The sequence below is a fragment of the Colossoma macropomum genome, unplaced genomic scaffold, assembly GCF_904425465.1.
Source record: "Colossoma macropomum unplaced genomic scaffold, Colossoma_macropomum, whole genome shotgun sequence".
Classification (NCBI taxonomy): domain Eukaryota; kingdom Metazoa; phylum Chordata; class Actinopteri; order Characiformes; family Serrasalmidae; genus Colossoma; species Colossoma macropomum.
Window position 1 is genome coordinate 24,162,494 of NW_023494801.1, and position 27,211 is coordinate 24,189,704.

Consider the following 27,211-nt stretch of genomic DNA (forward strand, 5'->3'; position numbering starts at 1 on the left):
TTAGCTGTTAAATCTTTTATTTGACCTTGATAAAAACCACAATGACCTCAAATGGCTGCAGATCATAGCTTGTTTGTTGAACAATATAAATACAATTTTCAACAAGGGGAAAAAAGACCAGAAGTACAGGAGAGAAAATTGGTAGAAAAGATGGTTGTGCATTAATGAATTAAATATTTTCTTTCTTTTTTAAACCTCCACTTAAATGAATCTATCTGGGCAGCTTGCCTTACGAATGACTCGTTTTGCTTGCGGCGGCACTGGGTGCTCTCTGGGAGCCGGCCATGTCACTGGCCTCCTTAAGGCTTAGAACTGGACTGGGGAATTCTCATAGTGATTATAAGCGGCGGTCACCATGACCAGCCCTTCACGACTCAAGAAAACACAAAAACAACCTAGTTTATGGCTCCATCTAGCAACATCCTCTTTTGTACAAAGACAACAGAGAATATACACCGAGTTTTGGTACACCTGCCTTATAACTACATGATCAGATATTTTATTAGATACACCTAGCATACAGGTGCATTTTTAGCTATAGATGGCTCATCTTTTGCTGCACAATTTGTCAGAAACCCTCAACAACATCCTTAAATCATAGGAACACCTATATGGTAGATGGAACTGAGAAAACGTCCAGCGAGTATAGGTACAAGGCTCATGGCGACTCTATGGATAGTTGTCCTGAATCGAAGGTATCTACTAAACTGGTGCACATCCCTTTCTTGAATAATCTACCGCCAAGCCTTTATACTACAGGCTACTGGAACAGTGTTAAATGCACACAATGTTAGCCCCCTAAAAGCAGTCCAGTCAGAGTCACAGCACTAGATGTTGAGAGCAGGTTTCCCGTTTTGAGTGGTCTGCTGGCAAGATTAGGCATAGACCAGTTTCTCTGCAGCTCCACTGCTGGGTGTTTGCCACTGAAGTAGTGCCGGGCCGCTGATCCTCCCGGCAGGAAATTACCTCAGTGACTCTCCAGATGGCCTGAGAAACTCACTCTCACTCTACAGTTTCCCCAGTTCTCTATAGAACAAAGCGCATCAGCAGGCCCCAGTGCCCAAACTGTACTAAAAACAAAGGGGAGGTTGCCTGACAAACCACAGATTCCAGTGTCCAAAGCTATCCATCAAAAATAGGGCAGGTTGGAAACATTTTTTTAAAAAGACACTGAGGTATCAATGCTGAGAAGTGACCTGTTCCACTGAATGTACAGTACTGTGTAAAAGTCAGAGACCACCCTTCATTTATAGAATTTCCAGTTAAAACAGCCATGAAGCACAAGTAAATAATTTTTCATGAGATACTTCTGAGAAGATGATCTACTTGCATAAGGAACAGGAAAGTAAAATAAATGGGCAAAAAAGGAGTTTCCAAAACTGAAGTAAATAAATAAGATAAAAAAAATTAAAGGATGCAGAGAAAATGGGACAGTGCAATACCTGCTAGAACACCAAAACTGTCACCATCAGATAAGCAGTGCCTAAAGCTTTTATCTTTGAGGGAATGAGAAAATCAAAATTCACTCTTGCTTGAGATCTGGAAGAAAAAAAAAAATCCTTCCACTGTACGAAGACAACTCAAGAGTGTTTGAGTCCAGAGTCTGAAAGGATGTGTGTCAAGAGGGCTTACAAATCAAACAGATAAGCTGCTGGTGTTCTCAGAACAATGGACTGTCCACCTCAGAGTCTACATCTCAACATCATTGATTGTATTTTGAGATCATTTACATCGTGAGAAGCAGAAAATGCAATCAACTTCTAAGACTGAACTTTAGAAGGGTGGAAAAATTATCCCTGCTACTGCATTTAAATAATAGAGGTAAGGTCAAGGGTGGACACATTAACTGAAAATTTTCGTATTACATTTAACTATTTAATTTTAAATAATTCATATTTTTTCTGTTAAATATATATCTTTTCTGCTTTTTTCCCCTGATGCTGAAAAATGAATAACTTAATGACCGTTTTGATTGCATAAATGACTCTGACTTTTGTACAGTACTATATTTCAAAAGGGCCTGCATTTTTTTTTAAACCACCTGAACCCACTGTAAATGCAACTTTTTCCACATACTTAACAGTTTCAAGCTAATTGGGATGCCAGAAACAATTACAATCAATGAATAAAACACTTGTCAAGACCCAAACGTGCTTAAAGGAATACTTTTCAGCACTTAAAAAAAAAGCTAAACATTTCCATTAGCAAAAGAAAGCTAGCATGCGCAAGTTCAGTGTCATGTGTGAATTTTGCAAATGGTCATAGTGAATAATGTCATTGTTAGCCATGATTTAGCACATTTGGGTGGCATATTCCTTTAAGACGTTAAATGCATAAACAGTAGACACCTTTAAGAGGTGCTGGCATGACTGACCTCCTTCCCAGTACAAATAGAGATTGCCAGAAACCCTGCAAAGCCTTGGTTTAGTACAGAGAGGGATGGTTGAGCAGAGGTAGGTGCAGTCAAGCTTACTTGGCTGGTTGTGCGGTTTAAAGAAATTCTCCAGTATCTTTAACCTAATCTCCATACGCCACATCAGTATCAAGTGGTTAATGACCATGGATCATGATAATGGTGCGTTTTCTTGTACTTCATAAGAACAGCTTTGTCTCACGTGTCTCAATGTAAACCCTCTATTTTTAGTGTGTAATGGTTGTAATTTGCATATATTTCAAATGTTTGTTCTCAGACTTTAGCACATGCCCAGTGGCTTTTATTCTAACTGAGTTGAATAAAAGTCTGTGGGTTTTTTCTGTTCTTTTCTGAATATAGGCAAACTTGTCAAAATTATTGTCCATGGCAATCAACCATACGCTGCTGATGCAGCTGATGGAGATTAGCTGAAAAACACTGGAGCATTTTTTTTTTTGGGGAGATGGATGTGGAGCTTGCTGGCTACTTTTCGACTTGCCTTTTGTCTTTAACCGTCTCATAGACCAAATCACAACCCAGTAACATAGTCCAAACTGTTTGCTTGAAAAAAAAAAAAAAAATACACACACCCCTTTTATCACATAACCAGACACCACTCTTAAAACAGTATCAGCATAGTGGACACAATCATCCAAGTCAATTTTGTATTCGAATTCAACTAAAACAACCAGACGGAAACTGTCACGCTAGGACTTGGGCCCCGAAAAGGCCTGATTAATTCAATATTATTGCAGATTACATCAAATCTTCACTTACTTTTCCAGCCTTCCTTAGACTGCACATCCACCTCAAGGCTTTGTTCCACTTGGGGAGGAGGAGGATAGTGTCCTTAATTCCTTTGTGTAAAAAGAACTGTTGTAAATTCGCTAAAAAGACAGCCTCTCTAAATACAAGCAATCTTCTTGATGCCTTGTGGGAGCAGAGCATTACCACAGTCATATGTGTTTCAGTCAAAAGGTTTGCCAGCTGCTTTATTGCGAGTGCTTGTTGTCAGCGCAGTGCTACAGAGGGGCAGGTAATCCAAGATTCACAAAACGTACACATTCTTGTCTCTCTCACTCCTGCTTGGCTCCAGATGGTTCCGTGGCATGAAAAACCATACACAAAACTCAATTTCCCAAGCTCCTCAGCAGCTGTGGAGCCCATCCCCCTAACCCAAAATCTTTCACTTCCTTTTTCATAGTGGTTCTTCCTAGGCTTTGACAATTATTACATCAACAATGGAGTAAGAGAAAGAAACAAAAGATTGCTGAGAGAAGATTGTTCTTCATTTTAGGAAAAAAAAGAGAAAACAGTACCTTGTCTCTTTCCCCGGCCATCCTAAACCTTTATTTTTTTGTTTATTTTTTATTTTTTTTAAAGATCCTCTTTAAATTTATCCAACCAAGCTTCCCCTTAAACCTGGCCATTCTCAAAACCCCTTAAACCCCTCCCCCCCCTCCCTGACCCAGCTCATTTACCCTCCACAAATAGTAGTGTCTCATCTCTGGCCATGCAGGGCTGAAATGACAGGTGTTTGCTGGGTGCTTCCGGGCTGAGAGACGGGTGGCCATGTGGGCGGCTGGTGTGCATGTTGGTGGTGGTGGTGATGATGATGATGATGGTGGTGGTGGAGATGGTGTGTGTGGTGGCCCGTGGGAGAGGAGGGAGGCAGCCAGGCGGGCTGGTGGCTGGGTGGCGACGAAGCCCAGAAGGAGCTAAAGCCTGGCATGGATGTAGGGGGAGGGGAGCAGGCCATGGGGACCTGAGCTGGACCACCGCTGCCTCCGCTTGTGCACTCGGATGCCCGCATCTTAGAGAACATGGTGATTGCGTCAGGAAAATTGGGTGGCGTGGCTGGAGTGTTGCGTGGAGTACACATCTAAAATGGAAAGATTAAGAAAAAAAGCCAACGAGTTAAAAACAAATGCATCCTATGACATCGGGATGTAACTAATGATTATTTCTGAAAATGGATTAACCCACCGTCTATTGTTTCTAATAATGGACTATTCAATGCTATGTTCCTGCTTCAGTGAAAAGTCATTTAATAAAGAGCTTCATCTTATTTATTTTTTCTTGAAAAGTAACGTAACTGTATCAGAGCCAGCTCCTAAATAAATAAATGTATAACACCAAATAAGTGCATCTTTAAAAACAAAACAATAAAATAAAAACAAACACAAAAGATATTAAAAGAGTAAATAACCACCAATTAAATTATGTAATGCAACAAGCACTTTTTTCCCCCCTTACCTCCCACAGAGCAACTAAACAAATTTCCTCTAGTCTTGTGGAGCCAGATGTGATTTCATAAAGAGAATATACATCTGGGGATAACTTCTTAAACTTATGGTGTTGCAAAAGGTATTGTTTATTTTTGCCACGTGTGTTCTTTGCACACACAAAACACATCGACATGCCTTATTGGAGTTTTTTGGGAGGGGGACTTTTCAACCATGCTAAGTTACATCCACTGGCTAACGACAGTTTTGTTGTCCATTGGACATTGTCGATAAGTGCACCACCACGATCTTTGCGCTCTGTCGTCACAAAGAGTTTGACTGGTTTAGAAATTTCACACTCAGTTTGTTCCCACCCTAATAAGTCTATGTTCTCACAAGATCATATTGTCCCCAGCATTTAGTTTAGCATCTTGGAATGACTGCATACATCATACTTGACCCAATTCTAACACTATAATCACTAAGCTACAGTTATTAAACTATACTACATCATAAACCTTATAGAGAGCTTTTGAAATGATCATGTTGACATGTTGACAAAAATCTTAAGTTCTCAACTGTTGACCTCAGTTTCTTTTGATGTGACAAGGATATCAACAACACAGATTTCTTGCACGGTGGTAGACACTTGAGGTTTTTAATTATCTAACAAGATTGCATACCAAGAATGAACACAAAGCTTTGTGAGGACTTTTACCCCCAATCCTTAACTAGAGTCAAAAGTTCGTCTTCTATTTGCCATCAGCCTGCGGTCAGGATGTATGCGATTGGCATCATGCTCAACCCATGAGTATTAGTCCCATGATCTCAATTAAAGTCAAGGTTTGTTCATGCTGGCAGTAAATCTGGCCTCACTATGCACTTCAACTTCACACAGCTGTCCATGTGGTGCTGAGAAAAATAGGCTACCTCATCAATAGCCATTTCAGGGACTGATAATATTTCATTTAAATGTACCACACACATACAAACTGACAGCCATAAATGGAGAAAGTACTCTGCCAGCGGAGTGGAGCTTTATTTAGAACATGGCTATGACTGCTGGCGTCACTTCAACAAAATCACCACACATTCACTTCAAGTGGAAAGGATGCAGGCTGTCTAGGTGAACATGAACATGAAAAATTACTGGTGTTGTACAGAAAAGTGGGCACTGTGGTAGTTCAAGCCATTAGCCACATTTTTATGTTACTACTCCAATGGTGGAACATGCATCGTATTCTTACATCTTATTCCAATAATGTACTCTGAATAAACCATATAAACAGAATTAGGCCTATTGCTGCATCGTAGTTGTGACTGTCATTATACTGATTATATTTCTTTATATTGTGACTATGACGTGGTATTTTCACTCAGAAAAATCTGGTGAACACTTAACATGGATAAAGTCACACTGAATCGTAAACACATTTTTCTTTCATACTGTGACTTTTTTCTGAATGAAACGTGGTATCAGCAAGAGTCTCTGAGCTAGCTGAGCATTTTGCTCGATGACATTTTGGTGGTGGAAGTGGGAGGTGAAACATGATATTACTGGTCAATTTTATTTCTCCCTGCATAGTGATGCAAGCAATATGATGAACCACGCTTAATATGACCAGAAAAATTAGCTAACAAGGTTAAAAAATGCCCTCTGATTTCAGGACTGAAAGAACACTGAACTGATTATTTTAATCAAAAGTACTTGCACAGAAGTGCTCACTAATCTGAATAACTGGTGGTTAATCTAACCAAAAACACTCCTGAAACACACAGGGAGAACATCTGAGATTGATCAGGATGGTCACAGCAAACAATGAAAAAGTATCATTTGTATGGTCATTTTTCAGGCCGTGTAGTAAGAAGAGCTTCCTCAACCTGTATGCATTAATGCCTCTACTCCTAGTTAAAATTCTCTTCGGAATTCTGAAAGCTCAAAACTTCCATTGTTTGCTTATACTGTCATGGCAAGCCAAACCAATGAATGTCTTGGCCAATCCAGCAGCACTGTTTTAGTGGCCACCCTTGCTGAAAGAGTTCTCTTGTTAGGCCTAATGTTTAAGGAGTACACTGAGAAGTCAAGTTGCACAACTTGCAAACCACTTTCCTATTTTTCCTTCACTACTGCCTTTCATAATGTTTTTTAATCAAGCATAAACACAAAGGTCAGTGCCATAGCACACACTAACTGCCTTTGCATGTAAACAACACCTGTTGCCAAGACATAATCGGATATTATTTTAATCATCATACTGACAATATTGTGAATAAGATAATATTGTGTGCTTGATAACATGGATTAAATTTATTGTTCTGTGCTTGATTTAATATTGATTATGTTGATTACCTGGTGATACTGCTAACTCACCTAATTAAAACTAGATCAGGCAAGCCGAGTTTTACCAGATTGCTATCGAACATATGGCATGTGTCACTAACACAAGTGTCTGCAGTGCAAAACCTTGCGATATATACAAGATTTTGTTATTCACAAGCACATAAACTACCTAAAAGGCTGAAACAAAATATTTTACTATGTAACAGCACTTCTTGCGATGCTAGCGATGCGGGTGTCTGTTGTAAGGAATCAGAACACAGTTAGTGTTCTTCTCGAAGTGTGTTGAGCGGCACAACAAACATGATTAGGTGACTGGCTTCATACATCTTGAAGGAAGAACTGGCTAGTCTTTACCCTCCCAGCTTGGTAGCATCATATGATAACACCAGTGGGTGGATATAGACATGGTTAAATTGAGGGGAAATAAAATAAAATTTAAAAAATGAAAAAATGTATAGAATATATGATACATGATGTATTTCGCTGGTTTGAAAAAAAAAGTGTGAGGTTCATGGTGTTGCATCCTTAGATTATCTTAGAATTTTTAAGTGAGATATTTAGAGTTTGTCAACGCATTTATTTTCCACAGGCCATTACAAACTAAAACAGTGTTCTGTGGTTGGTTATTCTACATGCCAGTCAAATTGCCTTTCCTGTTAAAGTTGCAGTTAAACAACAAAATACATGAGACTCCTGGAGACAACCGGCAAAAGTCAGTCATACAAGACTATCCAAAAAGAAGCTGTGGCTTAATTGGCTCATTAGTTATCTAGCTTACTGGCCAGCTTAACTTACTAGCTAAAACTCACGCGTCTTGTATTGGATAGACAAACTGGCTTAATGAAAATAGTAAAATAAAAAAAAAAGTGCGCTCCACAAATATTGTCACTCCTAGTAAACATGAGCAAAACAGGCTGTAAAAAAAACAAAAAAACAAAACTTTCTGTATTGCTGATCCTTTTGATATTTCATGCAAAATATTAACAAAAATCCAATCTTTTTTAGAAGTACAAAGACTAAAAAAACCCAACTAAATCTTATCAGGAAATTAATATTTTTGTCAAATCTGTATGTGCCACAATTATTGGCACCCCTTCATTCTGCACTTTGTGCAACCTCCCTTTGCAAAGATAACAGCTTTGCAAAGAGTCTGAATGTTTTCTGTTTAAGGATTTGAGACCATTCCTCCATACAGAAACTCTCCAGATTCTTCAGATTCCGAGGTCCACACTGTCTCATTGCATAGGTTTCCTACAGGGTTTAGGTCAGGGAAATAGTATTGTGTTGATTTCGAGGTGTGCTTTGGATCCCTGTCTTGCTGGAAGATCCAAACTATCGCTCAGTTTAAGCTGCCTCAGCCAAGAAGTCACGTTTTGATTTTTATTTCTGCTGGTACTTAATGGAGTCTGTGATACCATGTATCTGAATAAACTGTCCAAAGCCAGGACGAAAAACAGCCCCACATCACAGATCCACCACAACACTTCACAGTGGGGATGAGATACTTTTGTGCATGGGTATCTTTGTGTCCACACCAAACTCACCTCTAGTGTTTTCGGCAAAAACCTTTCTTTAGGTCTCATCTGACCATTTTTCTTTCAATCAGTGCCTTAAATAAAGGTTAGGTTTTTGCTGATATTTTGAATGAAAGCTCAAAAAGAGTAAGTAATTAAGAATATTTTGTTCATGATTACCAGGGTTGCCAATATTTGTGGAGGGCACTGTATATAGTTTTGATCTATAGGGCATGTAAGCAAAAAGGGGAAAAAAAAGAACAACCTGCTTCCATTTTGCATGAGACAGAAGAAATCACTACATCTGTAATGGCAAACAAAGCCAGTTCCCAACTGCACCAGTCCAAAACAATCACAGCTCAAGGAGTGGAAATGTACTGCAGTGTCTGGCACATGGAGGAGTATTTTCAGTTTGATCCTTCTTTTCTTAGGGCAGTCACAACAGTGTGTGCCTGACCTCGCGTAAACATGACCTGCAGACCAGCTCTCAGAGGAGACCTTTAAGAGCAAGGGGTTTCTCTCAGCGGAGCTCAGCCCAGCCTTGAGAGAGCACTGCTGGGACAATAACAGTCCCTGTGCTGGTAGGGGAGCGGAGGAGAGGGGTGGAGAAATGTGTGAGTGACACAGAGAAACAGAGCACAGAGTTTAGCAAGTTCTCTTGAAGGGATACGGGTCCAGACATGTGACTCAAGGCCCCAGGGGCCTAGCAGCAGACTGCTCAGGTTAGTGTTTCACACACACACGCACACACGCACACACGCACACACCTCCAGCTTCAGCCAAAACAAAACAGCACACAAAGCAAAACGGCGTCGTTCGCCATTCTCAACAGCACTCCCACTTCCTCCAACTGGAGAAAAACTATTACTGTTACTACTACAAGCGGGTTAAATCTGACAAACTAAGTGTGCAGGTCTGGAGTCTTTACTGTAAGAAAAACCAGCCCAATTCATCAAGAAGGTACATTTTAATCAGGTATTTTTTAATCAAATAAAAATGTTTCATTAATCAATAGTGATCAGAGACAACACAAAAACATGAAGACAAGAGTATTCCCATACATGAACATAACTGAACTGAACATGTTTGGTGATGTGATATCCTACATTAATACCATATTTATTATACCTAACAGAGATGAGACTGTTCTAGTAACTAAGCTGTTCAACTGTGCTGAGGCAGATATCACACCTGTACATGCCACCTATATGGTTTGGTTTACATTTTATTTCATTCACAGGCCAAAGCATCAAGTTTGAGACATCAACAAAATGGCTTCAGGTCTTGTCACAAACACAGAAGTAAAATTATGTCTATGTTTCAAACCGCCTTGGACAAAACAGTCTCATAGAAGAAGGTATCAGGCTTCAAACAGTAAAGTCTGCAACATTTGCACTTTCGTTCTTTATTATTAGATTAACTAGTTTTCTGGCCAAATAAAGATAATATATACTACAACCAAAACTTTTATTCTACTGCATGTTTGTGTTTTTAACAACTGTTAATGCAGGAAAAAAGCCAAACGTTTCAGAAATCTTATACTGTGATTAAACAGCTAAGTTATTTACATGTAAGAGTCATTAGACTTTGTCCCCCATAAAATACATATTTTTCTTCATAATCACCTCCTTAAATGTAGGCATGTTTTTCCACAATTGTATTTTGTTGGTGTGACATGCATCAAAGAAAACTTGGAGTGTAAATCTCAAATTTATTTAGCTGTAAAATTGAAATATCTAATAACAGACATCCCAGAGTGTATCACATTAATCCAAATGGGATGGAAAGGGGGATGGTAGTTTTAGAAGGAGGATGGGGTGGAAAATGGGGGAGAGTATGGTCAGAATGATTGTCTCTGTCTCTCTCTCTTTTATTTATTTATTTATTTATTTATTTTTTAAATAGCATTCCCCCACAAATCGAATCCTTATCATGACAGCCCTAAATTGTCAAAAGGCTAGTCATCTGTGCAGCCTTAAAGAAATGAATCTCATTCTTTGTGTTGACAAGATGTGTTCATGATCGCGGGCCTGCCGGTCGATTCTACTAATCAGTTTTATATTGTATTACTGCTGGGTCAATTCTGCCTCAAACAACAAAGATTGAAAGTAAACTGCACTCCTAAATGCTAATGCTGCTAACAATGATCTCTCTTACACAATGCTAGCCGACACCTACTGGCCCTCATTCATTCCCAGCAATGTTAGCAATTTAAAGAGAAGTGCTCCATTGAGACAGCTCAGGAGAGTGTCCTTCTCAACACAGAAATAACTACTGCTCATGCTTGCTTGTGCACCACCTCCACACACAAAAGCTCTAGTTCCCTCCAACCAATCACATCTTTTGTTGCCCTGCATTGCTCCACCTCCTTGCCTCTGGCTGCATGATGTAATGGCTGCACCCAAAATAAAAACAAACCATCCCACCACCCTCCCTCCCCCACCAACAGACAAACTTACTTCCTGCCACTGCCTTGCTCAAGCACGCTCCTCCCCCGGCAGCGAACATGCACGTACGGAGGTGGGGGCGGGGGGGATGGGGTGGAAAGAAAACAAAAACAAACGCTCAGGCACAGGCATACAGATGTTTAAAAAAGGGTCTGTGCACACGCTCACTCTCCCTCTCTTCTTGTTTTAAGGTATACACAATGGACATTTCTAGCAAATGCATGAAGGCTGAATGCAGGGACCACATTTTGCTTTTAAGACCAGCTTGGATAACCCTCAGCATAAAAAAGATGACACGTGACAGAAGAAACAAACAAACAAACAAACAAAAAAACACAACAAAACACTGAATTGCAAGTAGCAATAATGATACTGCACACAGTAACTAGTAAGGAGCATGAAAAAAGGCTGCTGAGAGGTTGCTTTTGGACAGATTGCTAAAGACATTAAAAAATGGGTTCACAACATTCAGCGTAGTGGGGTGTATGACCTGTAACCAAAAATAAATGTTCATGCAAGGTGCAAACTAGGCATGTACACAGACTGACCCCGGGGGAGGGGGGGGGTAATTTAGCCCCTGCTCCTTTGCTCTCATATTGTACAAGTGCCGTCTTGTTTGGTGAGTATGATAACTGTATCCATTTTCATGATTATTATTATTATTATTATTATTATTATTATTATTATTATTATTATTATCATCATCATCATCATCATCATCATCACCAATAATAATAATAATAATAATAATAATAATAATTACAACAATAATAATTACAACAATAATAATACTTTGAACATGATATAAAACACAAAATGTATTATTATTACTACTACGTTATAATAAATGGTGCAGTACCGACTGCCTGTCATGCTCAGTAACTCCAACCTGTCTCTTATCACCACAGTGCTGGAAATCCCACCAATAATAACCTCTTTAAGAAAGCGTCTTATACCATAATGCGCTTCAAAAAAATGGGCAAGTTAACATTTGCTACACCAAGTTTTTATCAACAAAAAAACAGGGATTTATATCCATGTCTCTGCAGCGCTTCTAAACAGAGATATATCTAAATGCCATCGAGGCATTTAGATATATCTCTGTTTAAGAATTCAAATCCATGCATAGACAGTGGGCCTCATTTACCAATATTAACTTTTTTCTTAAATTTGTTAACGAGAAAGGTCCTAAGAAAAAAACTACATCAGATTCACTACATGTTCATAAACCGCAGAGTTGTTCACACCTTTGTGCTCTTGAGTCTGCAAAGATTCTGTTCTCACCTAGGAACAAATTCCAAATAGGAAAACATTACTGAATGTCCTAATCTTTGTGGAATCTGCATAAGTGGGTTTTAAGGAGAAATTTATTCTTAAGAACGGTTGGTGAATGAGGCCCACTGACGTTAGTGCTTTTGGCTATCTTATCACAAGTACGGTCAGTATTTCTAGAACACTGGATAAATGCATCCTTCATAAAAATGTATTTACACCAAACGTGGAGAGCCTGCAAACAAGATACAGGCATGTTACACTGCTACATTAAAACTGCACAGTAACAAGCAGCTGATTGTGTACCTGTGTTTATGTCACCATCTTATTAATGCTTTACAATTGTTTGCTTTTTGCTCCTCTTCCTTATCATAATGAATAAAAATAAAAGTATTCTATTTCTGCGTTTGTACACACAGTTGTCCATAGTCTTTTAAAACATGGTATTACTGTTTTACTGGTGCACTGTGCCTATTTAAACTCACAAACCTTAGAAAAATGTCAAGTTACAACATATATTGTACACTCCAAACATATGAATGCCCCCACAATATAATATTATCATAACGATAATTGAGCCACAATGTGATCCTATTTGTGATATTTAATGACTTGTAATGTGCGTCATTATTGCTGCAACATTTTGCAATATATTTTGATTTATTGATTTCAAAAGGCAAATTATCTCCAAAGAAAAATTGTTTTTAATGTACTGAAGTTTATACCCATTCCAGTGCAATTTTTATTAAAGTTTAACAGAACCAAAAATCATGACTCCTGGCACAGACTGGCATGCAGCCTCCATTTTGTCAATTAGCCCTTGGACAACAATGACAGGATGTTGGACTTGGACTAGTCTTAAACCTCTCTTTCTTACAGTCGTAAATACACTTACCATCTGGTGGTGGTGACTGGGGATATTAGCCTCCTGGAAAAAGGAACTTAGTGCAGTCTGTGGGGGAGAGAGAGAGGGAGAGCGAACTTAGTGCAGTCTTGGGAGAGAGAGAGAGAGAGAGAGAGAGAGAGAGAGAGAGAGAGAGAGAGAGAGAGAGAGAGAGAAAGAAAGAAAGAAAGAAAGAAAGAAAGAAAGAGAGAGAGAGAGAGAGAAAGAAAGAAAGAAAGAAAGAAAGAAAGAAAGAAAGAAAGAAAGAAAGAAAGAAAGAAAGAGAGAGAGAGAGAGAGAGAGAGAGAGAGAGAGAGGAAATTGTGTGTAAAATATCACCAGTGGAACTTCACAAACTCTCCACAGAGCAAAAAAAAAGGTTCACATTGTGCCTCAGCCCCTCCTCCCCTCGTCTCTGATCTGTGGGTCAGTCAGGAAGCAGATCACATGACTGTGGGGTTAAAATTGCTAGCCAGCCTTTAAAAGAAAGCCAGACAGGCCTAAACCTTTAAAAGTGAGCCAGCCAGACCTTCAAAAATCACACACAGAACAACGTATGCAAAAGTCTCTGAAGTGTGTAAGATTACCACATATCTCTGATAATATCACCACAGACCTAGTTTGTGACAAACCACTATAGATGCTAACTGTACAGATAAATCAACTAACAAAAGGAAATTACTTCAAAACAATAAATAAATATCTGATGCATCCTAAAGAGTATATTGTGAACACTAAACACAATAAAATATCATTAATATCAGGAAAACACAAGCATTGATATGAGTGGGCAATCTCATGCTATGCCATTAGAAGGGATGCACCACAATTTCACTGATGTAAAAACAAAACAAAACACAATGGTAGTGATAAAACACACCATTTGTTCCTTTCACTGTCCTCTGCTGGTTAGTGCAGACTGCAGGTTTGATAGCATTTGAAAACACAGTGTTATGCTTGATATGCACCGCAAAACAACATAAGCAGAAAGGAAGGTTCCTGCTAGCATGCAGCTCCTGATAGCTGTAGCCTCAGTTTTTTTAAATGGCAAAACCAACCAACCAACCAACCAAACAACCAACCAACCGTGCCAGAGTACATAAAATTATTTGTAAAAAATAAAGGAATTCATTGCCTTGGATGCTGGTTTTTGGCGCAGTGTTTCGGTTTTGGTTTTATTTCAGTGCATCACTATCAGTAATCAGTATTATTATAAATTGGGTCATGATGTGATTTTCTCAGTATTTCATGGGTATTGTCACTACTTTTAGGAGCATGGATCATGAAAAAGATCTATACCAATAACAGAAAGCCTGTAAACAACAACAACAACAGTAACTGCATAAACTGCAGAGTAACAGACTGGCAGTAGCTGATTTGATGTCAGCCTATTATCTTATTGCATTGATTATTTTTATCAATTGTTTAAAATTTCACTCCTGTTTCTTACTAAACAGTTTATCTTGCAAATATCAAATCTGTTGTATTCATGCTTTTTTCTTCACCTATTTTTAAAATGTGGCACCACTGTTTTGTTGCTACAGTTAGTCCATTTCAGCTTGTTCGCAAACCTTAGAAAAATATTACGATAATTTTAAGTATACTTACATTTTTGCTACATAACCCAGCCTTAAAGCTTGTCTTTTGTGTTTGAGGAACACAGTGACTTACAGCGTCATAGAAGGTGACTAGATGATGATTCATACTGAGAACCAGACACAAGCAAGCCGATCCTTCTCTTTGTGCCTCAAAAACATCAACAGCAGCACCGCTTGTGGTTCTAAAAGCATTTCTGGCCTATAAGTATTGCCCAACAAGTGAATGCCTGGCTTTCTTTCTCTATAAATTTTCTTCCTTAACAACACTTCCTGCAATATATGGTGTGTGTGCGTGTGTCTGTGTCTCTCTCTCTCCCCGCTGTTAGTCCCCTTCCCCCAACCCCATGCACTCCCCCTCTCTCGTTGTTTGACAACAGCAGTGGCTAGCGCAGGAATGTCTGCTGCTTGACGTGACACACATATCAACATGAACGCGCAGAAATTGCTATAGTCTCTTGCGCTAACAGGACCACAGAGCTTCTTTGTCATCAAATCTTTACTCTCCCCCGCTCCTGTTCACCCCGAAGTCCGTTTTGTTTATGTGAACTGTTCATATTCAAGTGCTAGTCTTTAGCTCATTTCCTATGACCATACAGGCACACAAACACACTGGGCTTTGGTACACAACAGCTTTTAAATGTCTCACCCAATTGCAACAAAACCAAAATGACAGCTACTTTACAGGACATGAAGGTCTCTGAAAGTGGAAATAAGACAACATGTGCACAACCTGCCACTGATGTGCGTTCAAACACACCAGAAACCCATCATTTAGAAAGACGGAGCTAAAATAAGCAGCATTTTGCCTTTATGTGGTACAGGGAGTCTGTTATACAACCAAAAAAGCTCAAACAGCAATGACCTTTTATCTGGACAGTATTATAGCTACAGTTATTATGCAAACTTACTGATAAATCTGCTACGATACACAAAAAAAGTGTTGGGAGTGCACGTTTCTACACAACGAATCTGTAAAGGACACTCATAGTTCCATCATTTAAGGCAAGATTTCTGTGTCAAAAAGTCTGTTTCAGTGTATTTATTTTTAGTATAAAAATATTTTTTAAAGCTTTCTTTCCTTAAATGAGAAGTTTTTTCTGTATCATAGTTACATTTAACTTGTATGCCTTTGTTTTCAAAACGACCATTGAGCAAGCTTTATAAAACGGAATATTATTAAGCAATTTCATACATGCACTATTCAAAGCATCTTTCAACTATCCTGACCATTTTTATAATTTAGAAACAAAATTCTGTTACTGGCACATTTTTATTATTATTATAATTATTAATATTATTATTATGGATGCACAAATGGTATCAGAAACACATTGGTATCAACAGATATTTGTTCTAAAAATACATTGGCCTAAGACAAATGTTTAAATTTGACCAACACTCAAACTGATATTTGATTACATATTTACTGTAATCTGGAAGAGCAGAATGTTTGGGTGATGCTGCTGTGCTACTGTGATAAAAATGCCTGCTTTCTACCCATTACTGGATTTGTAATCCTACAGAAATAAATGTCTTATTTCTATACAATGTTAATGCAAGTGGACTTAGTGCCAATTTTTACATTTTATAAATGTTTATGTATTGGTATATGCATCAGCAAGCTGATACATACATGAAAAATACTGGATATCGGTACTGCCCCTCATTTCCCAGTTCCCCATTTAAAGCAACTGTATCATGCATTCATTTTCATTCCAGAAAATATTTACCCTAATAAACCACCTGGTCAAATTACAGCTCCCTCAACAGATTGGTCATTAGAAGGAGCGTTTGAGGAACCATCTGGAAACTAAGGCTGGGAGTTGGAAATGCTTCAGCACTGACCTCTGAGCTAAGCAGATACACTTTTTGTAACCAGAGGCCTAGTCTTTGAAAATGATCAGCCATTAACTGACGTGACCTAAACAACAATGAAGCAGCCATGTCCTGACTGTGTGCTGGTAATAAGGTGTGGTTCACTTCCTTCTCTCTCAGATAAACTTTCACAATTTGTGGTCAAGCAGAAAATGTTCCAAGTAATAGAGAACCATAGTAAAGTCTTAAAGGCACGACAACAGACCATAACAGACAATCAAGTTTACATAAAGCCTGTAACAGAGCCAAAGCAGATCTCAGTATAATCCCTGACTCTTTATTTTATGCAAAGACATAGGGAGAAAGACACCATATCCCAGTCTGACTGATCACTGTGAGTGGAAAACACTACCAAGCAAAGTGACTGAATTCTAAAGACAAATCATTAAATGTTAACAGCTTTGATAACCCAAAAAGACAATCAAGTTTAGAGAACCTTCTTTTCAAATCTCATGTTAAGAGGGGAAAAATCATGGAGTCATAGGGTTCGTAGGTTCACAAGGTGCATGTTAATATCGCCTCCTATACTGTCCATAACTGTCCATACCCACCCGACAAGCATAAACAAAGCGTGTATTGTCAGTGCTGGCAAACCGGGTTCATGCAGTTGTAACCATCACCCGATCCATGCCACTCTTTGTACACGACCAGTACACTGTCGGTAGTAAACAGAGCCCGAGGCGGAAAAGCCTGCCTTGCTTTATTTGACTGAACTGTGGGGAATGTAAACACAAAAAACGCTCCCACAGTATTGCAAAACACATTCGCAACGAAACCGAAAAGAGCCTATAGTGACACTGTAAGAATAAAGTGAGCAAAAATATATAACAAAACGGCTTATGTTTAATACATTTCTGGAACATTTATTGTTTAAGAAGACTACTTGTAAGCTACTGCGTAGCTCACAAGACATTTTCTGAGTTTTCCCTGATCTCTGCTTGACGTCCTTCTTAAAAAACCCAAATAAATATATAAATGCTGATGGATATCACCTCTTTAGCCTCGTCAATAGACTCAAGCAGCTAATACCAGTGCTGAGTGTGATTAAAGCCCATCGTTCGTTTCTGAAAAAAGCCAACGGGGAAATCTCGCTAACAAGCTAACTAGCCGTACTGACACGACGGTGGGCACAAACATGGTTAAAAACAAGGTTCCTCTAATTGACAGAAATATAGCTTTAGAATTTGACTTAGTTGCTTCAAGATTCACTTTGACGACCCAAACTAAATCTGGAAAATGCACCTGATTTCTGAACACTCCTTTCCGTCTGAGCATGTCTTCCGGATTAGCTTTAAAACGCATGCCTCGTTATTAAATTGGTTAACGTTACACGTGTAAAAGAGAATATGATACATGTCCCACGTTTCAAGTTCAGGAACCGCATTCAGTGCAGCATACGGCTTTACAGCAACAAACTTTAACAATGCAAACCCCCTAAGAAAGGCTTTCAGACATTATAAACACAGCTAGCTAATTCAGCTACCTCGAATTGCCAGTGGGCTGCCTGGAGAAGCTGCTTTGCCTGGTCAGCGGCACAACCAGCAGTCAAAACAAACTGGTTAATCATCACTTGATGCCTGAGTTCGTCCATATTCACCGACATGACCGCGCTTCACACTTCCCGCACTCGTGTATGTTAAAGCCGCTGGGGTAACAAATAGTAGCTCAGTACGGTTCAATTTTCGAAACGAATCCCCGGCCAGGCCCTCGCTTCCACTTCTCGGCTGTTCGCCTTCACTAACAACAAATATTTTATGTCATCACCAACAACAACCCAAACTCAGCGTCTGATTGGACAGCAGTGAAAAGGAACTACTACATGCCGACGTCCCATTGGCCATTCGGCACAGTGTCAATCCGTTCGAGTGACGTAATTTGAAACCACACGTTTTCAGTGATTGGATACCGGAAAATCGCAACACAAACTCTTATTGGTCAGCGCAGAAGGAAGGTTTTACAGAACAGTACTATTATTGGTTAGGACATTTTTTCACAGTTTACACAAATTTAATTTACAAGCTTCAGTGCGGAAATCAGAACGTAAAAAGAAAAAACCCAAGCACGTTCCATATGAACAGGGAGAAATACACTACCGTTTGGAATCATTTGGCATATAAATTACTGTTATTCAATAATAGCTCATACAGTGTGGATTGAAATGTTATGAACTGTACACTAAAACGTAAATGGACAGTTTATTCACAACTGAAAGTATTTTAGCAACAAAAAACAAGAATTATGACATGGTAAAAAAAAATGTCATTAAATAATAAACTGTACAATAAATACTATGAATTGGTATCTGAACTGCAAGACTTAGAACTTTTAGAATATGAGGCATGTTGTATATTATCCATTTTATTATCATTTTATTTATTATTATTATGGAATCATCTACAGCCCAGTTCAACATGTCTTTTACAGCTTCCTAAACATAATTTGAAACCTTTAAAAGATTAGCATTGCATTATAATCATTTTATACATTTATCTGCAATGAAATTAGTTTGATATTATAGAAAATAGTGATTCCAAACTTCTGAACAGACGCATATAATTATTAAAATATGTTTTGAAATGTTTGGTATCTTTCTGTTCTAAATGTTTTGTTTTGGATGTAACATATTACTCCATTAGACTTGTTCTCAGATTAAAATATAACATTAATGTAGAAGTAATCATGGAATGACGTTATTGTTTGGTTAAGTTACATAGAATAAACAGAGAATATGAACAGAGGATCATGCAGATGTAGGATTTTACTGCATTTGTCTGTTGCTAATTTTCCCTTTACCTACAGAAGTAAATGCACCTTCTGTTGAAAAGGGTGTAATCAGAGAGTGTGCTGATAGGACTAACACTTTGAAACCAGCTCAGGAGGGTCAACCTTCCCAGCTGCAAGACTGAATAATTCAGATTGGGAGTAGGAGAAAGCCTATTACAAAGAAAGTTATCTATAATGTATTGGAGCTGGGCGTCTCCTTAGTATTGAGTATTTAATTGTGGCATATTAAACTGGATGTGAGGATACAGTAACATTAATGCAAGCCACTCAAAGAATGTGCGATGAATTATGCCTATGGAACTCAATGAAAAAACACATTAGTTTGCTTATTTTCTTTTCTGCTTTCTTCTCTGAGTAAATTCTTTATTTTTTTAATGTATATTTGGGTGTGGTCCAATTTTAAGTATATAAACTGTAGAAGTAAACTGAAGAGATAGATCTATGGTTAGGTGGCTAAGCTAAACTGTCAAAGTTAAGTGCTTGGATTTTAATAAATTTATAAAATCTCTTCTATAGCTGAGTGACTAAAGAACCAAAGTCAACAGTTGCGCTGTAGCTACCTGAAATAATTCCTTACTTGAACACCATCAGGAAGATTACATTCGCCTTTCAATGATCATATAAGAGAATAAAACATTTTAGAATGTTTATTTGAATCACATTGAAATGAATATGAAACAAATACAAGACATACAAGACTGGCCATGTAATACACTGTTAAACAAAGCCAGGATGCCTGACTGTGCATAAGAAAATAAAAAACACTCCTATGGCCTACAGCCTAGTAAGCTTGGACATACATGATATTTGTTAGAACCATTTGTCAAAAGTTTTTTGTCAAAGTATTATTTATAACCTTCCATGATTTGGCAAAACCATGAAGTAGCAAAAGAATAAACACTCTGGGGATCATATGATAAGTTGTTTAGTCTGGAATAATGTAGTACAATGAGCCAAGGCTGACCAAATCCATCAAAAGAAACTTTGTAATTCTGTTTTCATTCTACCATAACGCACTGCAACAGTGTTAACAGTGAAAGTTTTATCTTTCTTTGATATACACTTGCCACAGACTTTGTATTGCTATTGTCTGTTTGTTGTTAATCTGTAGCCAAGTCTGCCTTGCACTGGAATTCCCTTTCCTCTTTATTCCTGCCTGTGAAGGGACAGTGAATGATTGATACAAAGGACTTTAGACTTGCATCCAGAGATAATGATGTAGTCTCTGTAAACTTCAATAATACACTCGTAATTAAAATGACATGTGTGACTTATATACTTTGCCTTATTAATAAGTCACCCTTGTTTTTCTAGGACTCTCTATGTATGCTGAGGTTGATGGTTAAGAAAACTCCTTGGATGTGTAATCCAAAGACTTCTTCATTAAGCTTCATTCAGTGTAAAATTCTTATTCTGAATGACCTTATTTGCAAATTCTATAAGCTGTATATTAAATGTGCTATAGGAGCAAAGAAGAGGAAAACTTTTCTTCCCCTCCTTGAATTTTCATTTTGTAGTTTCAGCGTGTTATTTTTAGCAAACAAAGTTCATTCTTGAAAAAGTCTGTAAATAATTTTAAACCCTCCAGTGGCAGAATCTGAAATGACAAACTGCCAGAAATTAATCCACTTGCGCCCTCTACTGTTTGCCGTTACATACTGCCTCTTATGCGTGTGCATTGTGTATATATATATATATATATATATATATATATATATATATATATATATATATATATATATATATATATATATATATAGGCTCTAAAAGAAAGTAAGAGCTACTATTGCCTACGCTAGTTCATGAGCTTACATGACGACAGCAAACATTTGATTGTATAATAGGTGGCTGAATTTGTGGCCTACTTACTTAATATACCACTGATTTGAGCTAAAAAATACCTTAAATTGAGCCGCTTAGTTCATGATATTCTACAGACCTCATAGAAAATCACTCTGTTTTACTATGACTTCATAGAAAACCATTCTATTCTGAGTTATGTCACGTGAGGCATATAAACAAGCCTGACAAGGTGGAACAGAAAGGAATGTTTTGATGGACATTTGACCGGCGGCTGGCAACAAGGCGAGAGGTGGAAGTACTTCAAGCACTGTCTGCTGCTCCTTTCTCTCACTTTCATTGTCACGTTTTTTAGTGGAGAGTTTCAGTGGTAACAGAAGACAGATTTTAGCTGAAAAAAGTTGCCATAAAAAAGATGACAAAAAGTGATAATTATTAAAGAAGACTACAAAACTTAAGCACATCTCAGACTTGTAAGTAAGGTGTTTGTGAAGGAATGCATTTATTCTCAGAAATCAAAAAAGGCGGAGAGGGAAAACGGTTAGGCCTCTTAAACACTCCTTTAGTGTGGCTGAGTGGCTTCCTGAAGCACTTTACAAAGGCAAGTGTCAAGCAATAAAAAAAACAAGACTTTCTCATCGATTTAGCATCGAGGACGAAGTACCCCGAGTCTCTGCTGCTCCGCTCGTCACTGTCACTTGAACATCATTTTACTGATTCTTCTTAAATTCTGTCAGGGGAAAAATGTAGCTAACTTACAGTGCCTACGCGTGGAATAAACGATTTCAGTGAAAACAAATACCATAAATGTCATAATAATGTCATAATAACCAACCTACTACTACAACTGCTACAAGTGCTACAACAAACTACTAATTTTAACTGGCCATTTTCACCTCCACATTTGGCTTGGTCTGCCAAAATTAAACACGTTTCATCCTTTTTTGCCCTTTTGCGAGTTAGCCTGAATTCACTAGCGTGACGAACAAACCTGTGAGACAGTGATTAAAATGAAGCTCTATAGCAACCGCCCAGCCAATAGAACAACGGCAAGCTGTTTACAAGGGGGTGTAGCGTTGCTACGGTTACCGGACAGCCCTCGTGCAGCAGGTATTAAAGTGCCCCCCGGTCAGAAGGCCCCAGAGACCTGAAACTGAGGAGAGACGTCATCTTACGGAATTTCAGAGCTGTGCCGACTCGTTAAGACGAATAAGGATTTAAAATTCATATTAAAAATCCATTTTGGATGTTTTTCCAAGTCATTCTAAGTTAATACAAACAGGTAAGCTGGATTTAGTGTTTTTTTATAATGCTTAATAAGGCTACACAAGCTATTTTGTGTATTTACTAATTTCATCGTTGTTGGATAAATGCAAACAAAACACTGCGGGTTTGAAACCACGTAGTTTAAATTATTACATGTGAACATTTTAACATCATCAGGCTTTACGTTATGTCCTGCGCGTTGTAGGGTAACGTGTAGGCCAAAGATGTTGTTCTTTTAGACCAATGTATCACAAGAGAATCGTTTATTTTTATGAGAATAAAGTATCTAGCCATAGTCTTGGTGGAAGATGGCTCACATAGACAGCGAGCTGTGGCTTTTTCAGGAACATTCTATGGCCTCCGATCAGCTGTGGAATTTGAGGGGGGCTTTCTTGGCAGCCACTCTTAAGTGGCTCGAACACAACCAACTTTAAAAAACATTCTTCTATTCAGGCTTACAGAAACCTGTCTGTCAGAAACTTCAGGCTGATAGTTTTATCTGGGCTGCTTTGATGTACTGCGGCTCATTCTTGCAATGACATCCAGCCTCATGAATGATTAAAACAGGCTGCCATTAGTGTTTTGTCCTTGTGCAGGTTTTGGCTGAGGAGGTGCAGGGAGAGGTTAACGTAACACCATGCTGTCCATGAATTGTGCGGACTCCTGGCCCGATGGCTCTGTGGGGCTGGAGGAAGAGGTGGTGACCGCTGCTGCTCAGGCTGAGGATCTGGACGGAAGCTCTTCAGCTTATAACAGCAGCAGCAATTCAGACAATCTGGACGACAGCCTGACCAGCCTACAGTGGCTGCAGGAGTTCTCTATCATCAATGTCAGCGGAGGGCAACATGTGTCTACTTCCAGCCAACACCCCAACCACTTCTTTGGCCAACAGCTGAGTGCTGAAGCCCCCTCATCTCCTCTAGCGGCCGACCCCGCCTCCATAGGTATGCCGCTGACCCCAGGTAAGCCCACAGCGGCTGCTTTTTGCCGGGTGCCCTCCCTGTCGGCTCTGCCCAGCTTAGTGGCACATGGCCACTGCCCAGATGAGGTTGACTACAAGACCAACCCTCATATCAAGCCACCATACTCATATGCCACCCTCATTTGCATGGCTATGCAGGCAAGCAAGAAAACCAAAATCACCCTCTCCTGCATCTATAAATGGATCACTGACAACTTCTGCTATTTTCGCCATGCTGACCCCACTTGGCAGGTGAGCTTTTTTCCCTTACATATGGGGACTATTTTGAAAATACAGGAATTAAATGAATGGTTCAGTTAGGACTAAGTTGCTAATAATGAATAAAAGTGCTAATAATGAATAAAAGTGATTAGCCACAAATTAGCATTATTAAATGCTATCATGCTAGGTGGTGGCTACTGGCTTTCATTCATTGTTAGCGATATTGCATATAATGAGATATTTCTTTCAGAAAATGTTTTAACTTATTTGCCAGTGAACAAGGCAAAAAAGCATGTTCGCGCACTTGACAGGAGCTAAATGTTAGCATTTTGCTCTTGTTAAAGTAGGCGAGAGAAGGAGAGAGTCTTCTACAACAGCTGTCACAGCAGACTCTCTATGTTGGAGAGAAATCCATTTCTGCTCAGCACAATGATTTTCTTCAACAGGAACCCTTCAGAAAGCCGTTTTTTATTCAGAGATTTTATATTTGGGAAGTTCTTGGACACCTGCCACACAGTGAAATAGCTTTAGCAACTAAGTACTATGGCTAATTAAGTGTGCTCAAGGTGCAGGAATGGCAGCAAACCCAGAGGGGTCTCTCTCCAGCACATGGGGTATCTTACTACAGAGGATTTAATTTGTTCATTCAAATGCACATAAGCCTTTGGACTTAAAAATCAGTATAGACCAACAACAGCTAAAAGGAAAGAAATTGAAAAGGTTTACTGACCAATGGTACTGACATGTTAAAGTAAATATTTACTGTCAAAAAGGGGGATTTTCAGAAAAATTTAATTTGTTGGTGAATGATTAATGAACCCTGTAGCATTTCTGAGGACAACTCAGACATTTCCTCTAGTTTCAGTTATTCTAACCCAAACATTAACAAATAATGTTTAACCAAGGTCAAAGGGTCAGTGCTTCATTTAAATATAAGTGCTTTGTGGTGCCTGGTCAGTCTATTGTGCTGTTCATTAAAGTGCAGGATGTGCAGAAGGCTTGTATAATGCATGGATTTTAAACATGTGGACTTCCTGCTTTGCTGAAAATCATAATGAATGATGAGCACACTCATGCCTGCATTTGTTTCCACAGTAGGATTAATGAATAATGCTATTGTGGTTTTGTTTCTCTCCACATGCATTATTGCAGAATTCGATCCGACACAACCTCTCGCTAAACAAGTGCTTCATAAAAGTTCCACGACAGAAGGACGAGCCAGGAAAGGGAGGTTTCTGGAAGATTGACCCCCAGTATGCCGAGCGCCTTCTCAGCGGGGCCTATAAAAAGCGGAGGATGCCTCCAGTACAGATTAACCCAGCTCTTCAAAACCGTCTCAGGATGAACTCGCAACCTGATCTGAGTATGCCAACAAGTGTCACTGGAGGTCTCTGTGTTAGCCCTGAGTCCCAGCAACTCCTGAAAGAATTCGAGGAAGCCACTGGAGTTGACCAGAACTGGGACCCTCGCCTAGCTGAAGCCACAATGTTTGGTTGTTGGGGCTCAGGAAAGGGCCACAAGAGAAAACAGCCGTATGGACACCGGACTGGTGGTAACAAAGCCTTGCGCCGCTCCAGCTCCCCGCTCCTGGCCACGGAAGAACCGACGGATCTAGACTCCCTCAAGAGCAATTTTGACTGGGATGCCCTACTTGATTCAGCCCTGAATGGGGAACTGAGCCTGAATGAAGGTAGTCCGTTGAGCCCAATACCAAGAGAGGAGGACCTCACCATACACGGTGTCCACATCAGCCCCCTGGAGGCCCCTGCTGGTACTGCAGAGAGCAGTGTGTTAATAGAAACACAAATGAGCAACAATGTAGACTTTGACAAGGAGACATTCTTAGCCACAGAATTTTTACAGAGTCCGTGGGCAGAGGACGAAGCAGGGGACCGTCCCGACTTCCTCTGCAGTTCCACCGTTAATCTAGATCAGCTGTTTGATCTGGGAGACTCACTTGGAGTTGACATGAACTGCAAAATTGAATCTCTTCTTTGAAGAGATCATCAGTTGCTCTTGAGGTACTTCATTTCCAACCAAACCCAGGAAATGTTAGAAGGAACAAAGAGGATTGAGACTGTTTTATCCCAAAGAACTTTTCATCACAAAGAGAGCATTTTAAGCTTGTGGCTTTTCCTTATTTTGATTTTTATGATTATGTTTTTATATTTGGCAAACTGAGTTGTCTTCCTTTATTGACTTAAAAGCCACTGATCAAAGACTGCCACAAGCAGTGGGTTCTCCTAAAACATTCTCCAAGATTGGACTTGCAAAGTGGACACTGACCAACTGTGGAATTACAAATACAGTGCATGTAGAAGGAGAAAAATGAGAGTCACAAGTTTGTGTTTGTTTACAGTTTAGATGCCCATGTTAACTAATTGCATTTAAAAACCAAGTAAAAATTGACTTCTTCTTAATATTTAAGACTGACAAAAAAGCAAGTCAAAATGTACCAATCATTTACTGCAGCTGAGGCACCCGCTTGAAAAGAACAAAATTAAAAATGCAAATAAACATGGATCACACTGATAACGCTGGACTGCTATTATTATAGTTATCGCTGTAACATGCTATTACTTTATGAAACGCCATCACAGCATGAAGACGGTGTTGCTAACCCTTTAAAGGCCAGCAAGTTTTATTACATACCACTATAACCTAAGAATATCTCAGCCAGTTTGCATTGAAGTCCAAGTAGTCACTGAATAATAAGCCTTAGTATGTAATAAGCCTGAGTTTTGATGGGGTTAATGTCTTATAGTTATGCAGAACTGCATCCAGTTTCCATAGTATTGTAAAGTTAATATCACCCTAGTAATTACAAAGAGTGCTCAAAGTAACACTGGATCCAGTATTTTATAATTAGCTTTGTGCTACGATGCTTTTCAGAAACTTATTCTTGTTCATTTATATGAAGAACTGATGTATGAAGAAACTATTACGCCTCATTTTCGAATGTTGATAAGAACAATACAAACCTTACTAATTTGGACTGGTATGGCATTTACATCCAGATCAAATAAGACACACATACACTTTTACAGCAACTGTGCTGACATGTTTAAAGGCCACCAAGCAAATAATACATACTGGCATTGAAACTGTACATGTTCAATAACATCTGTAAGAATCCCATCCTAGAGGATAGAGTAATTACTTTATAATGTGTAAAAGTGCCAAACATATCTGGTCCCAATTCAAATGCTTTGGATTAAAACCTCTTCTAATGTAATGCTTACTTTACTGTACATTTTATTATGAATGTTATCAAAGTGATTATTCTCACCATTCAAGCTACATTTACATTGTAGATTCTTAACATTTAGTGGTATGTTACAATGTTATCATCATTTTATCACTTTGGGAAATACATTTTACATTGACTAGACAAAGAACTTTACTTGCTAATAAATCAGCAACTGATTAATCAAAGCAACGGCTGATCAAGTAATCAGAGATGTTGGTGGCAGATTTTTCTTTTTTTTGTCTCTCTTGTCTGTCAAACTTTATTTGTTGTACATATGAAATATTTATACATGAAATATATCATGCTACAGATGCTTGTCAATGAAGACCTGAATGTCATGATCAATGTGCCAAGAAAAAT

The 27,211-nt window shown here is 38.8% G+C and overlaps 2 protein-coding genes across 3 annotated transcripts; one reads left to right on the plus strand and one right to left on the minus strand.

The window, feature by feature from the left end:
• ubald2 (UBA-like domain containing 2) lies at positions 1–18,330 on the minus strand. 2 transcript variants are annotated; one of them, XM_036590159.1, is made up of 3 exons: positions 18,052–18,330; positions 13,108–13,164; positions 1–4,295 (listed from the first exon to the last, which is right to left on the minus strand). In XM_036590159.1, the coding sequence occupies exons 1-3, from the start codon at positions 18,169–18,171 to the stop codon at positions 3,915–3,917; spliced, it is 558 nt and encodes a 185-aa protein (XP_036446052.1). In that variant the 5' UTR covers positions 18,172–18,330; the 3' UTR covers positions 1–3,914. The 2 variants fall into 2 exon arrangements, with proteins under 2 accessions (XP_036446052.1, XP_036446053.1); XM_036590160.1 differs by lacking the exon at positions 13,108–13,164.
• Positions 18,331–22,305: 3,975 nt separating this feature from the next.
• On the plus strand, positions 22,306–26,794 carry foxj1a (forkhead box J1a). The gene is made up of 3 exons (XM_036590125.1): positions 22,306–22,434; positions 23,015–23,631; positions 24,754–26,794. Exons 2-3 carry the CDS (start codon positions 23,056–23,058, stop codon positions 25,597–25,599), a joined length of 1,422 nt encoding a protein of 473 aa, XP_036446018.1. The 5' UTR covers positions 22,306–22,434; positions 23,015–23,055; the 3' UTR covers positions 25,600–26,794.
• The last annotated feature ends 417 nt before the right edge of the window (positions 26,795–27,211 follow it).

What these genes read in the sequence shown, in the direction of transcription:
- foxj1a (XM_036590125.1), top strand. Translation starts at nt 23,056, where the DNA reads ATGCTGTCCATGAATTGTGCGGACTCCTGGCCCGATGGCTCTGTGGGG. An exon ending in ATGCTGACCCCACTTGGCAG is followed by an intron (nt 23,632 to 24,753) that starts GTGAGCTTTTTT and finishes GCATTATTGCAG; the next exon opens with AATTCGATCCGACACAACCT.
- ubald2 (XM_036590159.1), bottom strand. Translation starts at nt 18,171, where the DNA reads ATGTCGGTGAATATGGACGAACTCAGGCATCAAGTGATGATTAACCAG. An exon ending in CAGCCCACTGGCAATTCGAG is followed by an intron (nt 13,165 to 18,051) that starts GTAGCTGAATTA and finishes TCTCCCCCACAG; the next exon opens with ACTGCACTAAGTTCCTTTTT. An exon ending in CCAGTCACCACCACCAGATG is followed by an intron (nt 4,296 to 13,107) that starts GTAAGTGTATTT and finishes TTTCCATTTTAG; the next exon opens with ATGTGTACTCCACGCAACAC.